This window comes from Schistocerca piceifrons, chromosome 2 (genome assembly GCF_021461385.2).
Source record: "Schistocerca piceifrons isolate TAMUIC-IGC-003096 chromosome 2, iqSchPice1.1, whole genome shotgun sequence".
NCBI lineage: Eukaryota > Metazoa > Arthropoda > Insecta > Orthoptera > Acrididae > Schistocerca > Schistocerca piceifrons.
Window position 1 is genome coordinate 718,870,325 of NC_060139.1, and position 19,702 is coordinate 718,890,026.

The 19,702-nt window shown below is 36.1% G+C and overlaps 2 protein-coding genes across 9 annotated transcripts in view; both read right to left on the reverse strand.

The window, feature by feature from the left end:
- LOC124777458 overlaps positions 1-1,833 on the reverse strand; it is a 44,005-nt gene extending 42,172 nt beyond the window's left edge. For 3 of the 7 annotated variants that reach the window (XR_007015733.1, XR_007015732.1, XM_047252878.1), the window contains exons 1-2: positions 1,519-1,833; positions 346-475 (exon numbers count right to left, since the gene is read on the reverse strand). Coding sequence is in view for 4 of the 7 variants with exons in the window: in XM_047252878.1 (XP_047108834.1) it covers positions 346-475; positions 1,519-1,541 (153 nt within the window). In the remaining 3 variants the exon portion in view is untranslated. Of the gene's footprint in view, positions 1-345; positions 476-561; positions 885-1,518 lie in introns of those variants that run through there. The other 4 variants (XR_007015731.1, XM_047252879.1, XM_047252877.1 and 1 more) reach the window with 3 other exon arrangements.
- Positions 1,834-7,486: 5,653 nt separating this feature from the next.
- Positions 7,487-19,702, reverse strand: part of LOC124777956 — a 57,892-nt gene continuing 45,676 nt past the window's right edge. Inside the window, exons 1-6 of one of the 2 annotated variants that reach the window (XM_047253515.1) lie at positions 13,675-13,737; positions 10,957-11,720; positions 9,522-10,867; positions 9,283-9,446; positions 7,934-7,989; positions 7,487-7,777 (exon numbers count right to left, since the gene is read on the reverse strand). In XM_047253515.1, the coding sequence (XP_047109471.1) occupies positions 7,936-7,989; positions 9,283-9,446; positions 9,522-10,867; positions 10,957-11,720; positions 13,675-13,725 (2,379 nt within the window). In that variant the 5' untranslated portion in view covers positions 13,726-13,737 and the 3' untranslated portion in view covers positions 7,487-7,777; positions 7,934-7,935. Of the gene's footprint in view, positions 7,990-9,282; positions 9,447-9,521; positions 10,868-10,956; positions 11,721-13,674; positions 13,738-19,702 lie in introns of those variants that run through there. The other variant, XM_047253516.1, reaches the window with a different exon arrangement.

Sequence of the window (19,702 nt, forward strand, 5' to 3'; positions counted from 1 at the left end):
GCTTAAGTTCTCTAGGGAAAGTTCCAGTGCTGAAAGAAGCTTGAATTATGTCTACAAGCAGAAAAGCAGTCTACTTACTGTGTTTAATTACCTTACCGGAACTCTATCTATGACTTACGACAATTTATTTTCTAGTTTGCTGACTGTATTCTATCTTTCGTACTATTACAGAACACAGAAAAATAGCTTTAGTATTTGTAGAGCTGTAATGATTAATCTTTGTGTGTCTTTGGGCTTTGATAAAGGTTTTGTACTACACTTCTATAATGACAGTTGAATATATTGGCAATATGGAAAGGATCATTTATAGTTTTGTTCTTGTTTTTAATATAAATGTTGTTATACCTTACTTTGCTTCTGACTAAGGATGCACTGATCACTTTCCAAATTGATTTCATTTCTCCCCCCTTGTTTCTGTGATATATGAATCATTTTTATCTTCTTTGTTGCAGTAATGACTTTCTTGTAAAGTTTCCTGTAACAGTTAACATACTGTTTCAGAGCTGGATTTAGCCTTACTGATTTACTTAACTTTTTAAGTTGCTCTCCAGATTTTCTTACCTCTGTGTTATCCAAGTGTTACTTCTGCCTTCTCCTTTCATTATCTTATGACGGAATGTGATTTAATAGTTATGTTTGTAACAAGTTAACAATGTCTCAAACTTCATATATACATCATATTGTTAATCAAAATCTCAGTTAAAATTTTTTTAACGAAGAATTAAAGATCCTAATGATGTCCTCTTTAATACATCACCTGTAGATGTATTTCTCACTTATCCTAGAATTTGTACTGAATACGTTGTATATAAACCGTAAACTAAACTTCATCCGAACAAACCTCAGAAGGCCCAAAGTACGAACCGGCTGCTGTGGCAGCCTCAGCCAATAGGCGTCACTGGTTGCGGATATAGATGTGCGTTCTAGTGTATTAAATTTTTTTATTCACACACATTTAATCAAATATAACAGTAATGATGATAATGTCTCGCAATGTTTTTCAACAAGTTAAGGATGCAACCTATAAACTAGATTGCATATTCATGGCTGTTCTGCTTTGCCGTTTTTGGTACGACTTGGAAAGAGAGAGAAATTAATAGATGATCGCCAATGCATCGGTTCTCGATTGTGTTCAAGAGACATAAGATTTTGATAACGCGAAGGTGGTTTCGTGACTGACCTTTGACCCGGATTGCCTTCACGCAATTGGAATCTTGGATGAAAATACCTAAGGGACCTATTTGAAGGAAAAAAAAAGGAAATGAATGTAAAACAGTGAAATTTTGTACAAGCTATCAGATTCGAAATTGAACACATTAATGTTCTCCCAAATACAATCGACATACTGTGATGAAGAGCGAAACTGTAACAAAGCTTACATACATTGAAAAATCATGGTGAGTTTAAAGAAAAGAATAAGCTGAGATTTTCTGTAAAGTGAAGCATCAATATATTCTCAAAGAACAAAGACGTTAAACTAATAGACATTAACAAATATACAATGAATACAAAACTTACATTTTTATGTTTCTCTCATACATGGAGCAGTTCAACAATCGCTACTTTCGTCTGTCCGAGATTTCTTAAAAATTAAATGTTCTGGCATGCGCATAAGTACTTTTTAGCGATTTACTGAAGCGTTTTGCTTGATGATTACATGGTTTTGACACTAAATAAAATATAGCTTGCAGCGGTTCTACACAACACATCTTAACAAGTCGGCGACCAAGTCTTTAGAACATTTCTTAACAAAAGATGGATTGTTCTTTCAAGTGTTTCGGAGCTTATTGCTATCGAGCGCGCAACTCCTGACTTGACCCGGGGTCTAGCCATACCCCCTCCATCCCTTCTAAGCGCCAAGCTAGCGACCAGTGAGTGTTCAGAAGTGGGCGAAACCGAGTATCCAATCAGATAGCGCCTTATAAAAGCTGTATTGCCGGGCTGGGAGCAGCTGATGTTTGTTGTAGTTGTAGCCTAGTAGGAAAGTACATACAAAGGCGTGGATATTTATATTTAGTTGTGAAAACTTGTTTTTTTTTCTGTGAAAGTTATATTTCTTCGCGGAAATTGTACGTGCTTCTTTATGAATAGTGTGCTAAGATTACAACAAGTACGAATATGTTGTGCCTAAGTGATGATTATCCGCCGTAAACTCGGGGAACTGTCGATTTATCGCGTAGAACGTAAAGCTTTTGGTGTGGTTGTTACTATAAACCTTGAATGTAATTTACTCTTGATTTTGTATTAACACAGTGAAATATAATAATCATTCTACTATAGAACAATAAAACTGTCAGCTTAAGAAAACGTGACAAATCACAAATTTTGTTGCGCTAAGAGTTTCTTTATAAATAACTGAGCTACCAGTCACAATTTTTTCTGTTCTTATATTTTGCACGAAGCGTTGTGCTAAATAATAACCATTTTCAATTGCATTCTTCACCATCCTGTGCCATTTTTTCGTGGTGTTTGTTATTTTTTTACGTATGCCTGTATTGTGCTCAGAAAATTGGACCACAGAAGAATTTAAGGACAACAGAAGAACCAGAACCCCACACAAACACCACGAAAAAATGGCACAGTATACAGAACAATGCACTTCAAAATGAGAATTATTTCTCGAAACGCGTCGTGAAAAATATAAATAAAAGTAAAAATCGTGTGGTAGCAGTTATTTATAAACAAAGCCATTGTTTCCACAGTCGTTGCTGGCTTTCACAAGCCATGTCTAACGCATAAAATCAAATTATTGCGGTATTTTTATTAATTTTTAAACTTTATGCGTCAGCAGAGAAATATTAATTAAATGGTACGTGTTTATTTTTTAAATTACACATAGATTACTAGTTTTGAGTCTATAAGAGTGCAAAGGATGCCACAGAACATTATTGGTGTAAATGATTCCCACACATTTGGTCAAAGAGATACTACAAATTTATTAACTAACATTTGGGCTACTGCACTGTAAATGAGTATTTGAAATACCTGTGGACAACCACATATTCATCAGTACTATGTAACAACATGTGCCATAATCAGGAATGTCAGCCTAATTACAGAAAATCGAAAACTGTAAGAAACTAGAGGTCAATGGAAGCGTCCGATCCCACCTGTGCGCCTTGACTCGCAACATAAGGGTGTTGTGGTGTGACACGTCATTATGGCACAAAGTTATGAGCTGGTTTATTATGAGAAAACTAAGACATCTGGATCTATAAGAACATCATTCTATTGTCAGACATTTATGAAATATGGTCAAAGTTTTCTTAAATTTACTTTCTTTTTTTTAGGTGCCTATTTAAAAAAGTATTTTTCGAAGTTGCGTTTGTATTGCAGATGTTTTGATCTTATGACCCAACTTCTTACTGTGCAAAAGTAATCTCTTCAGAAAAGACTGACCAAGGCTCAATAAAACCATACATAGAGTTTCACAGCTGCTGACCAGTATTTTGGTGTATTGCTCATACATTTATGAACTTGATTTTTTTTTCTCAAACTTGAGTAAGAACTCAATTACAAAAAAAAAAAAAAAAAAAAAAAAAAAAAAAAAAAAAAAAATTTCCAAAGCACACACAACATATGTATGAGAGGTCAACATATGTAAGTATGCAACAGTACCTATGGGGATTTTTGGGGCATTATCCTGGTTAAAAACAAGTAGAATATAATACAATACATTTATCCCAATTTTGCTAAAAAATGATTCCATGGCAGCAGCCTTAAGTTTCTGTAGATAAAGAAAGTCAAACCAATCTAATTAGTGTATTGCTCTTTCATGACCTTTTTACAGTATTAAACGTTACTAGTTCACTGACTCTTTAATTGTTTCTAGGACTGTACATCATTTTCATGCACGTAGGATGAAACATGGACACATTAACAAATGTATTAATCTTCCAGTTTGTTAATATATCTGTTTGCCCCAATAGAAGTTGAATGTAGCACAGTCAGCCATGATACACTAGGGAAATTGCCAGTACCAGAACTCAAAGGCTTTTAAGGCACAGTAAAATATGCTTACTATAGGCGTGGTGTGATGGGATCATTATAAAGAAGCATAGAATGTACTTACCTTCAATAGATTTTTTTTAGTCGAATCAGAAAATAACATGTGCTCATGTAATAGTTCAGGCTAAGCTCATAATACTACATTCATACGGGCCCAAAAGTCTTACTTGTGTTATTTTTATACAAATTAAAGAATTTTACTAAATTAGTTTAAGTGTAAAGAAACGTGTTATGATAACACCAGTTACCTTGGATCTTAGCGAAACAAAATAGGCTAAGACTTTTCAAATGGTAACAACTTTCAGACTTAAAATTAAATATGCCAGACTGAGTGTGCAGTACAGATTAAGGTGTTGGGTGTCAGCTTTTTTTATACCCCCATTGCTGTTAAATGATATGGAGGTTTTACATCTGTCCATCTTTTGTCTTCCACTTTCTATTTTTACCTCAACTTTGAATCTAAAAATGGGCCCTAATATTTGTTTTAACTGTATTATACTACATATAATTTTAAGAACAACAGAAAATGTGGAAATATACTTTCAGTTGCTTGTTCCACATATTGTCTCAGATTTAAAAATTACATCTATCTGGAAAAATTTGTCTAGTATTACTCCATACAGTTAAAGATTTTTCTGTGGGCAATAGTGCTTTTTTATGTTTGTGTATGCCTTGAAGACAATCTACACATTCCAAGCACTGGTATCCTAAAATATTATCACATAACTGATGTTTGAATGTTTATTTACAAAATAGATCACTTCGAGAATTCTCAGAGTAGTGTAACATGTGCTCTGCTAAAATGTTCACATGTTCTCCTTGTTCCAGCTGGCAACACATTAATGCCCACAAATTTACTCTCACATGTTTTAATCGATCTTTGTTAACTATTAGTCAAACCTCACTATGGTTTTTATTTGAATGGAAGTTCATACAGTTAGATTTCTTTATGTTTAGGGCCACTTTGTCTTTATGTGATGAATTTTAACCATCTTTGAGACATTTATTTGATTTCTCTGTCAGCTGGCTTGGATTTTTATTTGGGATTACTTAGTACCATTGTTAGTGAATGGAATTTATCCTCCATGCATGATAGTTTGTGGGAAACATTCATGAAGAAAAAGACTTTGTATAATATGGTCCCCTGAGTGACACACACCTATTTAGGTTATGATAAATGTTTTATTAAGTTTTTTTGAAGTGAGATATCTCAACAACTTGAAGCACCCTGTTTGACAAGTGTGATGGAGGAGTTTCATTAGGAAGACAATAATCGAGACTTAATGTTGTAAGGCATAAGTCTTAAAAGTGAAGCTGATATAATATTAGTTATGTTTAATGCATTTTCCTGGGCAAGCTGGTATACCTGTCCTGTTGTAACTCATTCCAGTTTCTTTCCTGATACATACTGTTGTTTCCTGTGCACCTTAATGTCACAAGATAATGACTGAAGATTGTATATGTATATACATAAAGGAAATACAGTGCATCACTTACCTGAAAGCTGATATCTGGCACTGGTGGATAAGCATGACCCCCTCCTCAGATATGGATGACACAAACAGCATGCAATCCGTAAATGTGTGGTGTGCTTCTCTCTCTCTCTCTCTCTCTCTCTCTCTCTCTCTCTCTCTCTCTCTCTCTCTGTGTGTGTGTGTGTGTGTGTGTGTGTGTGTGTGTGTGTGTGTGTCTCTCTCTCTCTCTCTCTCTCTCTCTCTCTCTCTCTCTCTCTCTCTGTGTGTGTGTGTGTGTGTGTGTGTGTGTGTGTGTGTGTGTGTGTGTGTGTGTGTGTGTGTGTGTAATCGCAAAATTAGAAAATCAAAGTTACTTAGACATTACATGGTTCAGTTTTTAGTCCTTAATAGGCATTCTTTATGAAAAGAGCAATTAAAACACAATTTTACTATGCTGAAGTCCTAAAGGACTGTCTTGTGAACTAAATAGCCTGTCAGTTCATTAGTAATATGTTCCAGGGATTACTTTGCATTATAGATTGTAGTGATGTGCAACACATCACAAATTAATTTGGACATATGATTGCATTCTCAACATTTTTAATTTTGCGTTTTTGTTGATGGTAATATCACTAAAGTTGAACATAACTCCACTAGTCAAATGGCAGTGAGAGATGTATGTATAACCTTGCTGGCAATTTGAAGGCAGCACTGAGTGGGGTTTTAAGAGCACCAGACATCTAGGTCTAAGTGAGCTTGGTATGGGTTAGGACAGAAACACTACAGTACATCACATGAAATCCCAATTAGTTTAAATAACACAACAGTCTGTATAGCAATACAGTACCATTTTTAAAAAATGCTGTAATGTGAATAACCCCAAATTGTGTTTTACTGTCAGTGTTGTTTTGTGGCAGTTGTGTACAAATTGTAATCATTATAGTCAATACCTTTCTTAAATTGGTTTCTTGAATTTAGTAAATGTGTGCCAGTGCTATATTTATATTCTTATTCTTTGTCATCGATGCATGGAGTTGGACATTAATACATACACAAAATTAAACAAATCATTACTCTCTCCTGTCCAGTTAATAGCTCTCTGTAGACTAGGCAGTGAGTTGAAACACACAGTTAAATTACAAGAATCTGGCTTTCATCCACCTACTCATGCCAACCCTCATCTGCAGGTTGTTTACCACACAAGCATAGGTCTCTTTCGACCCTGATTCTGTCTTATTACTTTCTCACATATTTCACAATTTTTCCACGCTCCTTTGCTTTTCCCCTTTGTCTTCACTTACCAGAAGCAGAACATTGCGTCATCAAAAGCTGGACATAAACATTCATGGCGAGTACACTTACCTAGTTCAGCTTTCTATCTGCTATTCAAATAAAAGTTTAAAGAGATTCATTGTCCTTTCATTTTCAGAATGTTAAAGTCACAAACTGTGATATGAAGACATGCAGTCTGACTAGTTGGCTTGGTATTTAATGAAAAAATTAAGTTTTTTACAACATTAATGCATTTTTTGTTTAGTTTAGCGTGGTTGCCTGAAAGTGTGTTCTCCCAGCAAAAAAATAATTTACTTCCCTTTTAGTTAATTTGAGATGGAAAATTTTTGTTTAGACTCTACATGCCAGAGGAAGCTATCATCATAAGCAATTCCTTTATGCCAACCTTGGTGTACATGGGGGCAGTCTGTTCATAATTCCTATTTAAATGTGATGCTTATATTAACATTGCAAAATATCTTCACTTAATCTTCTAAAATAAAATTTTAATACCAATTAATAAAATAACAGTTCGTTCCTGCCAATATTAGTTTATTATTGCCAATATATATTAAAATGCAGGAAACATTTTTCATTATCAGCTGACAGAAGTACTTCAGAAAGCAGACATAGTATGACAAATTAAATAAGCTACATGTAACCTGAAGGAACAGATGCAAATAAAAAAAAGTCATATGCAGAATGTAAAATGTAGTTTACATTTTAAGAAAAGATAATTCACATTTCCCAGAAACTTGTGCAACATACACAATAAGTATCCACATTGTTGGGATATCCCAATTTAAAGAAGAACTTCTATATTTCAATAGTAAGTTTGGTCTGAGCTTTAAGAAAAACCTTATTTCAATAATCTGGTTAGAAAATGGCTTTGAGCACTATGGGACTTAACATCTATGGTCATCAGTCCCCTAGAACTTAGAACTAATTAAACCTAACTAACCTAAGGACATCACACAACACCCAGTCATCACGAGGCAGAGAAAATCCCTGACCCCGCCGGGAATAACCGGGTCAGACCAGAGCTACAACAAAAAAACTTAATATATTTCAGCAGTCAGGCTAGGCCTGAGCTTTAAGAAAAAACTTAATTACTACAATCATTCCCTTAATAGTTCCATTGCATTGGATCTCAGATTAAGAAAATCCTACACACTATGCTGCAGTAAACAGTCGCGCACCTTCAAAAGTCTGAAGCTGACTGGGATGATTGCGTAGCTGGTGATGGAAAGGTAGCCTGAAAAGAAATTAAAATCCACATTAACATTACTGAAAACCTTTATTTCTAAATTATGGATTACTAAGTTTGTTGCACTAATACTGGGTTAATGTTGGGGAAAAATGTTTGTGTAACATGGCTTTTCTTATCCATTTCTGTATCGAAATATTCAATGACGGAAAGAAACTCAAAGTGGCTCCACATTTGTGTGTATTTACATCTTTATATTGTAATTAGCTACTTAAAGTCATAATATGTATATGCCACACCTTAAAAAACACTTAGATAACTAATAATAAAAAATATAGGCCTAGTTAATTGTTACAATTTAGATGTCGTGTAATGAGAATTTTACTGTACATGCAAGACATACTGGACCAAAGAAACGAAATGCCATGATGTTAATAACCTAACATCTAAACAAGATTAGCAAACAGTTTGAACGTGAGTATATTAATATGGGTGATAATACCAGATGTAGTTTTTCTGCCTAGATGGTGTTATAGTCAGGACTGAGATTTTAAGCTAATGGGGAACTTGAGGCAACTGCCAATCAGGAAGTTGTGTTAACACAAGATATGAGCACTTTTACCCATCAGCAATTATTCCATAATGTACTAATGCCACTGCTTTGGAACAAGACGTGTTGTGAACTATGTTTGAACATTCACATTTGCATGAGAAAGTCACAAGCCAATGGAAATATGCAATGCTGCTTGCACAGAAGGGATCATCATGTACACACATCAATTTTTTTTCGAATGAAACAGAATGTGTAAACACTTTATGACTGATTTGCAGTGTATCATTCAGCTGCCTTGCTGTGTAATGGAATTATCCACACCAAGTTCAAGGTGTGGAGTGACTTCAGTTTTTTCAATAGCAATGTCTACAAATTATTCCACGTGACAGTCACATCAAATCATAATTAAGTATTTTCTTTTTCTTTAATTATACTAACAGAGCTACCTTCAGATAAAATAAGAATTATTTTAAAAATGTTGCCAGAAACTTGCATGCCATAGCCTTTAATCAATACTGGATGGGATGTGAGGTCAGTCTGGAGGCAGTTTTCAGTTGCAATTTCTTATTTCTTTTGTGGATTGTTTCGGTCTTTACACCACCATTAGCACACAGTATTAAATTTATGCAAGTTAGCCAATAGCACTGTATGTCCAGCAGTGCTCCCTCAAACTTAAAAATGTTAAATAAATAATAATTACTTTATTCCTTAATATGCCCTTTGGGGAAAGGAAAGTTGCTAGATAAATTTCAAAATGCCATACATGACTTTAGAAATGTAATACTTACCATTTCAGAAATTTCTACTGTCTTTACAAATTCCTTGCTTTGCTTAGAGTGTGGTCTTTGTCTTCCCCCCAGATGACATCTGCGACCTGCCAACTTGTTTTTTCTTCTGCTTATTGCAGTGGGCTGAACGGGAATATAGTTACCACGATTTTTTCTAGATTTTCCTGTAACAAAAATTAGAATTCATACAATATTGAATTACTTGCCATAACATTTATATAAAAGTATGTTTTACTTACCTTCACCAAAATTTGCCAAATAAGATGCACATGCAGATGGCGTTTTAAGCTTTCTCAATTTTTCGCACATGACTTCAAGGCCTTTCCTCATTTCCTCAGGGGATTTATTTGAAAAATCTATGAGACGAGCTTTTATCTCGTCGATTAAATTATTATTTGTATTGTCTGGAACTGTCTCCATGTGAAGTGTCTCTGGCATCTCTTCTTGGCTTTCACAGAGCAAACCTGTGTCTATTTGCTCCAAACGTTCTGAAGAACTTGAAGCCCCTGCATTCTGAGAGCAATACAGAGGCTCTAGCCACCCTTCAGGAGGCTCCTCATTTGTAGCAATAAAATAATACAGTCTGCGTATACTGTCACTATCAGTCACCTCCCTGTAGTTTCCTGATGGTAAAACAGTACTGCCCCAGTCTATATGTTTGCAGATCTTCCCTGTATTGCCTTGGCAACAAGTGCAAACAAGAACAGCCATATTAACAATGTAATAATGATTATCCCTTTCTTCACTGGGAACGAGCAGAACATCCTCATTGACTTGTCTGATTTTTGCTAGAATCTCCTGTGAAGGAGCCTTTATAGGCCTACAGAAAGACTTAGGACTTGCTCCATTAGCAGCATCAAGAAGTGTCCTCTGAAAATACAAATTCACCTTTGTGAGAAAAAAGTCCACCATCTGAACCACATTGAAGGCACGCATCCTCTCAAAAATCCTGTCCTTTAAAATTCTCATGAAAGCCTCACTTATATTATTTGTGTTGTGCCCTTCTATAAGCATACCTCGCCGATGTGAAAGGGTCCACAGTTCTCTCCTATCCCAATACCCTTCCAAATATCTCAATAAATTTTGATGATTTTCACCGATGTTCACTCTTGTTACATTATAGTTTACCACTGCTTCATTTTTTGTTTGCGCAAACATTATTTTTTTGAAATTCTGGAAGAACTCACACTGTTTTTGCTGTGGTATAGCATTTTTTGCTTTGAGAAGCCAGCGCCACACTGCCTGCAGGACATGGAATATACACAACAAAGTTTTTGTGTTTGGGAAGCACCTTCTAATTGCATTTTGTTCTGACTGGCTGTCGTCAGTCAGAAACACACTTGGGCCATTGATGTTTCCCCCAAAAATATTTTCCCCCACTATCTCTAGTCCCATTTCTATAACTCCGCAGCTTTCTGAAGACATAATCAGAACTCCTAGTGGTAAACCTCCACACTCACTGTGAGTAAGTAAAACGAACACTCTGCTGCTATCATGATCCAGAGAACCAGTGGAATCCATAAATACAAGTTTGGAAGCAGCTTTTACACGAGTATGGACTTTTTGCATCAGTGGTGAGCAAATGCTGAAAAACAATTATACAAATATTAATAGTAGCTAAATGTATATGCATAAAGTTTTCATCAGACTACAAATTTGTAAATATACTCTTACCACACTATATAATCATCATCTTTCTGAATCATCTTGGCACACACAGCTCCAACTTCGCTGTTGTATTCCTCTAACCTCTGTTGTAACAGCTGCTTTCCTTCTTTGTTGAAGTCTGTTGGCCCATACTTTTTCTTAAAAACTTTGTTGAACAAATAGTGGCAAAAGTTGTAATCAGGACACCTGCTACTGTCTGCAAGGACTAAAGGGTAATCTGAACAATTCAGCTGAATTTCAACCTTTATTGACTCAAGAGCAGTGGCTGGTGAATGACCTCTTTCAAACAGGGATATTAATTTTTCTTTGACATCACTTGATGGTTGCCTAAATCTTAAAGCAGCAGCACTCTCAACACTGTGGTTATGACCCAACACCAAGTTAACCTCACACGGCATTTCCTTGTAGAGCATTGCTTTCTCTACAGACTTACCTCTGTATCTATCATGCACAGCATGAATTGTCACTGTCATTTTTGATGGACAGTTAGTGTTTTTTGTTGCCCTTTGCACTGAACCATGAACTTTTATACTGCAAGTATTGTGGTGACAGACCAGCCTTTGTTTGAAAACAACATACTTTCCTGATGCAGGTTCAGTGCACCTTATTGTATAAGTTGTTTTTGTTATGTTTTCAAACTGTGCCAACCACTGTCCAAACTCCTCCATTGTTTTAACATCAACAAGGATGTTTAAAGATTTAATTTGTTGCACATTACAATCATTTCTGTGCAGCTCCAACACACGTGTTTTCCACTGCGGGAGAATTTCCTGTTAAGAGAGAAGAGCATGTATTACTATCACTTCTGTACTTGGCTTCATTTAAATTATTTCAGAATTTTCCTCCCTACAGTAACATACATTTGATATAAGAAGTGCAGCAGGTATGTAGACACATGGTAGACCAGACCACAATTTCATAAAAACCACCAATAAGTGGGTAGGGAGGGGTAAAAACAAAATAATATTTAAACTTTCGAAATTTTAGGTGAAAAGCTTTTGTACTCGTCAGAATATGGTTAAAAGTGTTTCATATTCACACAAACATTTCACTGAAAAAAGAAAAAATACTTGGGGGGCACAAAAAAGACCTAGTGACTAAACTGAAGAAAGTGCCTACACAGGTGACAGAACAATAAAAGTATGAGGCAAGATAAAAAGAATTCATATAATGGTCTATTAGACATATCTATGTCAAACAAATTAATGTATTATAAGTTTTGAGGAAAAGGGTAGATTTTTATACAGAGGAAATATTAACTATGTCCATTAATGTTACAAACAGTATTTAAACTAATAGTTTTGGCCTAAACAAATTTTTCTAGACACTTCAGTCTGATAGTTCCAATTCCAAATCTTAAGGGAAAGACAAATGGACATGTTGGTATGCTCCTATAGATTATTTAAAATTTCTGAAGTTTCTGGGTGATTAGAACTGGGTGTTTGGTAAAATCTGAAAACCAATCCTTACTGGCAAAACTTCTTTTCTCTGGTAAATATGCTTTCTGTAGTACCTGAACAAACTCGGCAACAAACTGTTTTACCTTGAATGAAGTTACAGGAAGGCCCATGTAGCCAAGCAAGTATATTCATCTTTACTGAGAACAGATCTTTGTGTATTCAGAACTTTTTAGTATTACTCTCAGATACCAGTGGTATGTTTAAATTACAGTTGAGTAACAGCTTTTATTTACACCTGGCATTAATTTTAAACTACCACAGCATTCTCTGTGTCTTTCTCTTAAAGGTTGCAGTTTAATGTAATTTCTAGGCATTCAACATTACTGACAGTCTAATGATTTCCAAATTGAAATACAGAGAGTAAACAAAAAAGTTACTAATTTTTTTAAAAAAAGCAAACACTATTTGTAATTAATCTGAACTTAGGACGCAGTCAGCTGCTCAAGATATGATTGCTTCTGTTTACTCCACTTTTCCTCCACCTTTCCAAACAATGGAAAAAGCAACTCACAGTTTAGTATACAAATGTGTTTTATAATTCCAGTACACAATGTTAATAAGTTTTAGCTGATTCTGAAACTTCTTACACATATACATGTTTCACATATATGTGAAACAAAGAAAAAATGGCCTACGAAAAAAGCCTTCTTTTAAAGGATCATTAAAAGTCTATGTGGGTAACAAGAAACATAAAAACCAAATTAGTACAGAAACATGTATTAAATGGTAATTTTCCAGTACCGTGAAATGAAAATCTGTCAAAATAGGTATACCGCTGTTTTATATTACGATTTGCGAGCGCTGTTTCATACAGTTATTAAATCTCCTGCTTACTATCACACCATTTAAATTACTGGAGTCCACAGCAAGATTTTTAAATGAGGATTTCTGATCAGGTAAACAAGTTGGCTGTACCTTCACCTTATTTCCTTCCATAATTTACTCTAATAATAGCTATTTTTACCCGACCGTGCTTATTTTATTTTTACCCTACCAATACCCTTATCTTTCATGTTTTATTTGATCCCCGTAATTCTATAATCTTAAGTAGCCAACATTACCAAGTTGCCAAGAACAACTGTCAAGTGAGCAGTCTGGATTAATAGCTTCAAAAAGCAAGCAGAGAATACACCCACTTGAGAAATAGTATTAACTATTTCACTCTGCCTTTCGTTCGTCGACAGCATTATCATTGAAAGCAATGAATTTCAACGCTTAAAAAAAACATTAAGTGCAGAAAATTCATACTAAATATGGTACTTACAAATACTTCAGCCTTTCGCTCGTCCACAACACTATCTTCGAACGAAATCATTTCGAAAATACAGTACGGAGGACACGCTGACGCAGGAAACGCATACACATACAAACACAATAGGGAGTAGTGACTAACACAAAATTTAATTTCGCGCGCGCGCGCGCCTGATGCACAGCACTTTCTCATTGGTAGTCGTCTGGTGGCTTCTTATTGGTCGCTAGCTACAGCGCTCAGACAGTGTGGAGGGGAGATGGCTAGACCCCGGGTCAAGTCAGTATTCGCTATCGAGCGCTGTGGCAATGATTTATATATCTGTGCCCAGTGGGTCATAGTGTCTATTTGAAATATCATAACGCTGAACACGCGTCTTGGTGTAGGCGCACATTATAAAGTATTTCGTTTCTTTACACATGCGCTGTGATGCTTAATATCTTTACGAACTACAGTCCGATGGCTGTTCCTTTCTTTTATGACAAATATCTCATTTGCAAAGTACCTGAAATCAAATAATATTACATTGCTTCCCGCGTGAGGAGAGATGACTCCACGAGGATCATCGCGACTCACTCTTGGTCGTAATATTATTGTTTTCGTGAAACAAGTTTTGATTATTCGTTGAAATTGTTTACAATAAATCATACATATGACATTAAACAAAGTAGTTGACATAAGGAATAAAAGGTAAATATATTCGTACACATGAAATTAATTCTGACTTGTTCTCAGAGTAGTTACATGACGATTGACTGGTACTCTTTCTAATGTATTATACTAAGATAACAAATGTTCATTTCTCAGTAAGAGACAGTGAAATTAGGACAAAGATACACATACATAGGTACATTATACATAGCATAACAAATATTAAAATAATAAAGAAATAAGTTATTTGACTTCACAGGAAGTCTTGGTGCATTGTGCACTCTTGGAAAAATATATTACAAAGAATTGACATTCTTGTTCTACAGTGACATTTACAGAAACATTTTTGTCGTGGTTTCGACGAAGATTTCTTGCAGTAAACACGTAGCACTTTACTAATTTATGGCTTTCATGACCTACTCAAAAAAAAAAAAAAAAAAAAAAAAAAAAATATTTCACTGCACTTGGGTAGATATAACTTGCACTGGGAGTGGCAGAATTTCGAGTAAAAACGGTACCACTGCACATGAGTGGGGAAATTGATTGCACTTATACAAGAGAGGAAAATTAGGGCATCACTTTCACTGTGGTGGTTGAAGTGGTTGCCTGGGCGTGATGGTCCGTTGGGAATACGTCGTGGATCAGGAAATGGAAGACTGGTTCTGCAACGTGTTGAGCCGTTTGGTGGCGGTCTTTATTTCGCTTGACTCATGTTCGAGCTTCCATTCATGTTCCCATACATGAAAAATACAGAGAAAATCTGTATTAGAATGTGCTTACTTACTAATAACTTAGCCTAAAAGGAAATTGGATTAGGTAAGGATAACTTTTTTTTGTACACCAAGTCTCAGTCTTTTGCGAGTGCTTAGCTTTCGTATTGATTCAACTTTCTTGTTTTATTTTTTTGATTGACACGTTTCGTCATAACTTGGCTTGGTCTATAAATTCGGTAGCAATTGTCAAAGTCGAGCTTAAGATTTTTCTGATTAGTGTTTTTATAATATCATAATGTATATGAGTGCTCAACACATTGTTTTATCATAGTTTATTTTGATAGTATTTCAAACACATTTGACGCCCGCGCTCGTTGTGAAAAGGAATGTGGATTGTTGAGGGCGCAGCGTACCAGTGTAAGGTCAGTTTGTCATAGTCACGTGATAATAACTCGATGGTTCGAAAACGCTGGCTGCACTATTCTGCGAGAAGCAGAGCATTTGGTTAATACTAGCCGTGCTGTAAGTTTTACTCGCTTTCATCGACTCAGGAATACGGGAGCAGCCAGACACAGCAACTTCCGCATCGAAGAATATTTCCGTAGCGGTAGAAGGGTGTACAGTACCGGTTGAGGTACGTACAACACTTATTCACTTGCACTGTTCGGCTTTCACATCGTGGTTTCGCAGTACAAGTACTTCTAACATTACTTCACACATGGAATTCCACACATGTCCATGGAGTTAACACGTTTTCAATTCACACGTTATCATTAGGCTAATTCGTGTCCACATGAATTTGGTCGTCATGTTAAGGTTCACACTCTACATTTTTGTACATGTCCTTTAATTGCTTGTCTATAGTCGATTCACACGCAGCAGCATATACGTGTCCATTAATTGCTGGCTGCATTATTCCTATAGAGTACAGTTAACATTTGGTATACATAATGTCAGAAAATTATTTACAAAGGAAAAACAGTCTCTGTGACTACAAGGCCTGACGAAAAAGAAACGTGTCTCTTATTTAGCGTTTGTGCTTCCAAAGCCACTTTAGGTTTACACCTAGTTCGAAATCTTGTTATTCTTTTCTTTTTACAATAGTTACCCTTTTCTCAAGTTCAGCTCTTTTATTTTCTCTATGTTAATTACATCGTTAGTTTGAAGACATAGTCAACGTGACTTTATTGACGTGATGAACAATTCATGTTCAAGTTTCCACCATGGAAATTGGGAAGCTTGGTGTTCCCTATCGTGCAATTCCACACAACAAATCTTAATTGAATTCGCGGTTCGCGGAAAATCAGCGTAGCCTGTCAATAACTAAACTGTCGCGACTATCCATATGTACAGCCTGTACGTATCAAGCACTCAATCAGCCCGTAAAATTCGCTTCTCTACTAGGTAAGGTAGGAAGGCAGGTATGCTGATCGGAGAAAAACACAATAGAGTTAAATAGAGTGAAGTTTTGAAGACACACTGTCAGTGACATATGAAATGATGAGTTTAACATAAATTATTCATTACCACCTTACTTTTTCATGACAAATAGTTAGTATTATTAAATCGATACAGTAGTTTCAGTATCGTCTGATCCAGCTATCTAGGCATTTCTCTATACATATCTAAAATTACTTAAAGCGTGCATTAGCAGTGAACAGAGTCTGTTGGCTACCTTCTGTTCTGTGTGTTGGTAAAATTGGTTCCTTAAAACACTCGTCGTATCTCGAAGATTTGACTTGGATAATTCTAGTACTTAATTAGTTTACTCCCAACTGATCTCCCTAAGTATGTCAGCTGCGCCGCGATGTAGAAAATTTTTATGGATTTATACGGTTTTCACCGTGCGGTAACAAAAATAATTAAGTTGCGCATTTCTTTCCTGTAACGTGGGTCGTTATCGACTTATTTGATTCTTAAATGCTAAATTGCTGCCATTGTTTGCTGCGTTTCACAGGTGGTCTTATAGAAATTGTTGTCAAACACGCCTTATTCATAACATAACATTAACCTCGTTAGAGTAAGCAACCATAATCATTCGACATTTATGAGCAGTCATTCCTGTCCGAATGATCAGTTTAATTTATCTCATTCATGAGGAGAGAGCTTTGCTATACTTAAAACTACTTGTAGCGGTTGCCACTTAGCACATCCCTACTATATTATTTATTTGTCAGCTCTTTCGCTGCGGCCGTTCATGGATCAATTAACTTAAAACTGACTTACATCTAAGGCGGCAAATCTTGCTCTCCTATAATAAATGTGCTCACATTAGTTAATTCTCTTGTTGAGGCATGTTGACAGGGTATTAATCCTGTGCACTATTCTTAATTTGTCTTGGTACTTCAAACGTAGCATGGTCCAAAAGTCCGAAAACACCCTGATAAAATCCAAATAGAGCAGCAAACAAGGAAAGAGAGTCCCTACACACGAGGAACGGGAAGGCAGAAACTTTATAGGCTATGCCACCAACATGGTGGCCATCTTGAAAGCCGCCATCTTGGATTCAACTCCAAAATTTCAAATGGGAATGTGGTCATGTGACATATCAAACAGATAGAGAATTTCACAGTTGTTATTTTAAACATAGCTGAGTCTCTTGTGCAATGCACTCATTCAAACATCTAGCTGGAGTTTTATGCCTATGTAGTCAATCAATTAGAAGTTATGATTGTATGTTATAGGAAATATACTGAGTTCGTCTTCCTTGGGTGTGTCATTCCACTTAATAAAAGAAAGAGAGACATTCAGCATCATCAACACTGCGGATCAAAGTCGAGAGGACAGAGGCTGGTTCACAGTTCAAAGGTATAGCCCAACAGGACCCTTGCAGCATTGATATTGTACAGCAACTGACAGGAACCGTAATAGATTTGGAAAGTATGGTAAAGTACGAGAGCTGCAGATTCGCTACTGGACTGGTTTAATGGCCCATTCCTATCACCCCATTAGGAAAATCAGTAACAAAACAATCTGCTGTACATCGGAGAAGAAACGCGACCCGCAGATTGCAAAGTTGTGGCATCAGAAGTTCCAGGGGGCACACAGTGCTGTCTCGGTGGTTCTCACCCACTGTCCACTTGCATATTTGTAGCATGCCAAGGCTCCATGATTCATGAAACATTTGTACATTGGCATGTCTTTTGAAGGAACACGCTTCTATGGTGCATATAGAATAAAAATACGTAGAGAAATACATAAATCTTTTTGTCATACTTTGTCAACTGGAAATACGTCTGCCCCCGGTAGCTTAGTGGTCAGCGTGACAGAATGTCAATCCTCAGGGCCTGGGTTCGCGGTTGGGTTGCAGATTTTCTCTGCTCAGGGACTGGGTGTTATGTTGTCCTAATCATCGTCATTCCATCCTCATAGACGCGCACGTCTCCGAAGTAGTGTCAAATCGAAATACTTGCACCCGACGAACAGTCTACCTGACGGGAGGCCCTAGTCCCACCATATTTCATTTGGAATACCATGGAGATTGTTCATTGTAGGAACAATGAAACTTCAGACAAAGGTGATAGTTTGATCTCTGTTTTGATAATTCATTGCTTACCACAAAGATTAAAAATTGTTGAGTTCACATGAGTATTAAAGCATTCATTGGTATTGTTTTCTTGTAAATTTATTAACTTGTACATTTTAAATAGTCAGTTATGTGCACTGCATAGATGTCCAGGAACAATTGCATTTTACTGCTGACATGCCACAGCTTAGTTCAGGTGTGACTATGGGACACAACACACTGTATTTACGTGATGTGAAACATTCTCAGTGAGGATTGGCGATTAAGATGCATTTTGAGTTCCGATGCGTGGAAATCCACTGACATCCTTTTGGTAGCATATCCTCTTGAAGGAAGTAGCTTTATTTCTTTCCCGAGGTAAGTGTTCACTTTAACATATGGCAATACTGTTCACTTACCCTAATATTCACTTAGCACCCCACCAGGAATCAGGATTACATATGATGGGCTAATTCTCGATCTCAACACGTAATTGGTCACTTTTTATCAGCTGCAGACACTAGTTTGTCTTTTACTGTAACAGAACTCTAGGTACTTTCTTACATAATTTCTTATTTACTGTGTGGGCTTTTATATTTTTACTTTTTCTTGTCCAAGCCATTTTACTCACTAATGTCCTCCTCATTACTAGTCACATGTTTTTACTCAGTTCTGTTAGCACATTTTTCAGTCTTTTATAATATGCTTTAGAATCTGGCTTTAGTTTTCACATATTATGATGTTTCATGTAATTACCTATGAATAAAACTCAAGTTGGAGAGACGTCACTACAACACATCACTACCTAAAATACTTGAGTGCAAAATAGCAACGTAATTACTATTAAAAATGATTCATTTACAGAACAAACAAATGCTCATCAAAAAGAGCGGAAGTGAGAGCCTCTTAATTACAAATTTCACATCAACAGTACATTACCATTCGTTGCTTAGCCACGTTTAGTGTAAGTGTACTTACTACTTATGTTTACTTTGTGTGTAGTCCAGTACATTATATACATGTGTGTGATCACATTGTATTTAGTTGGTATATGGCACACAGTGAAAAAATGTTTTTATTTATTGACAGATCATCGTTTTCTGGCATTTTACCATTTGTGCAGTTTTTTTATCAGCTCATGATCACCTTTTCTTTTCTTCATGGGATACCTGTC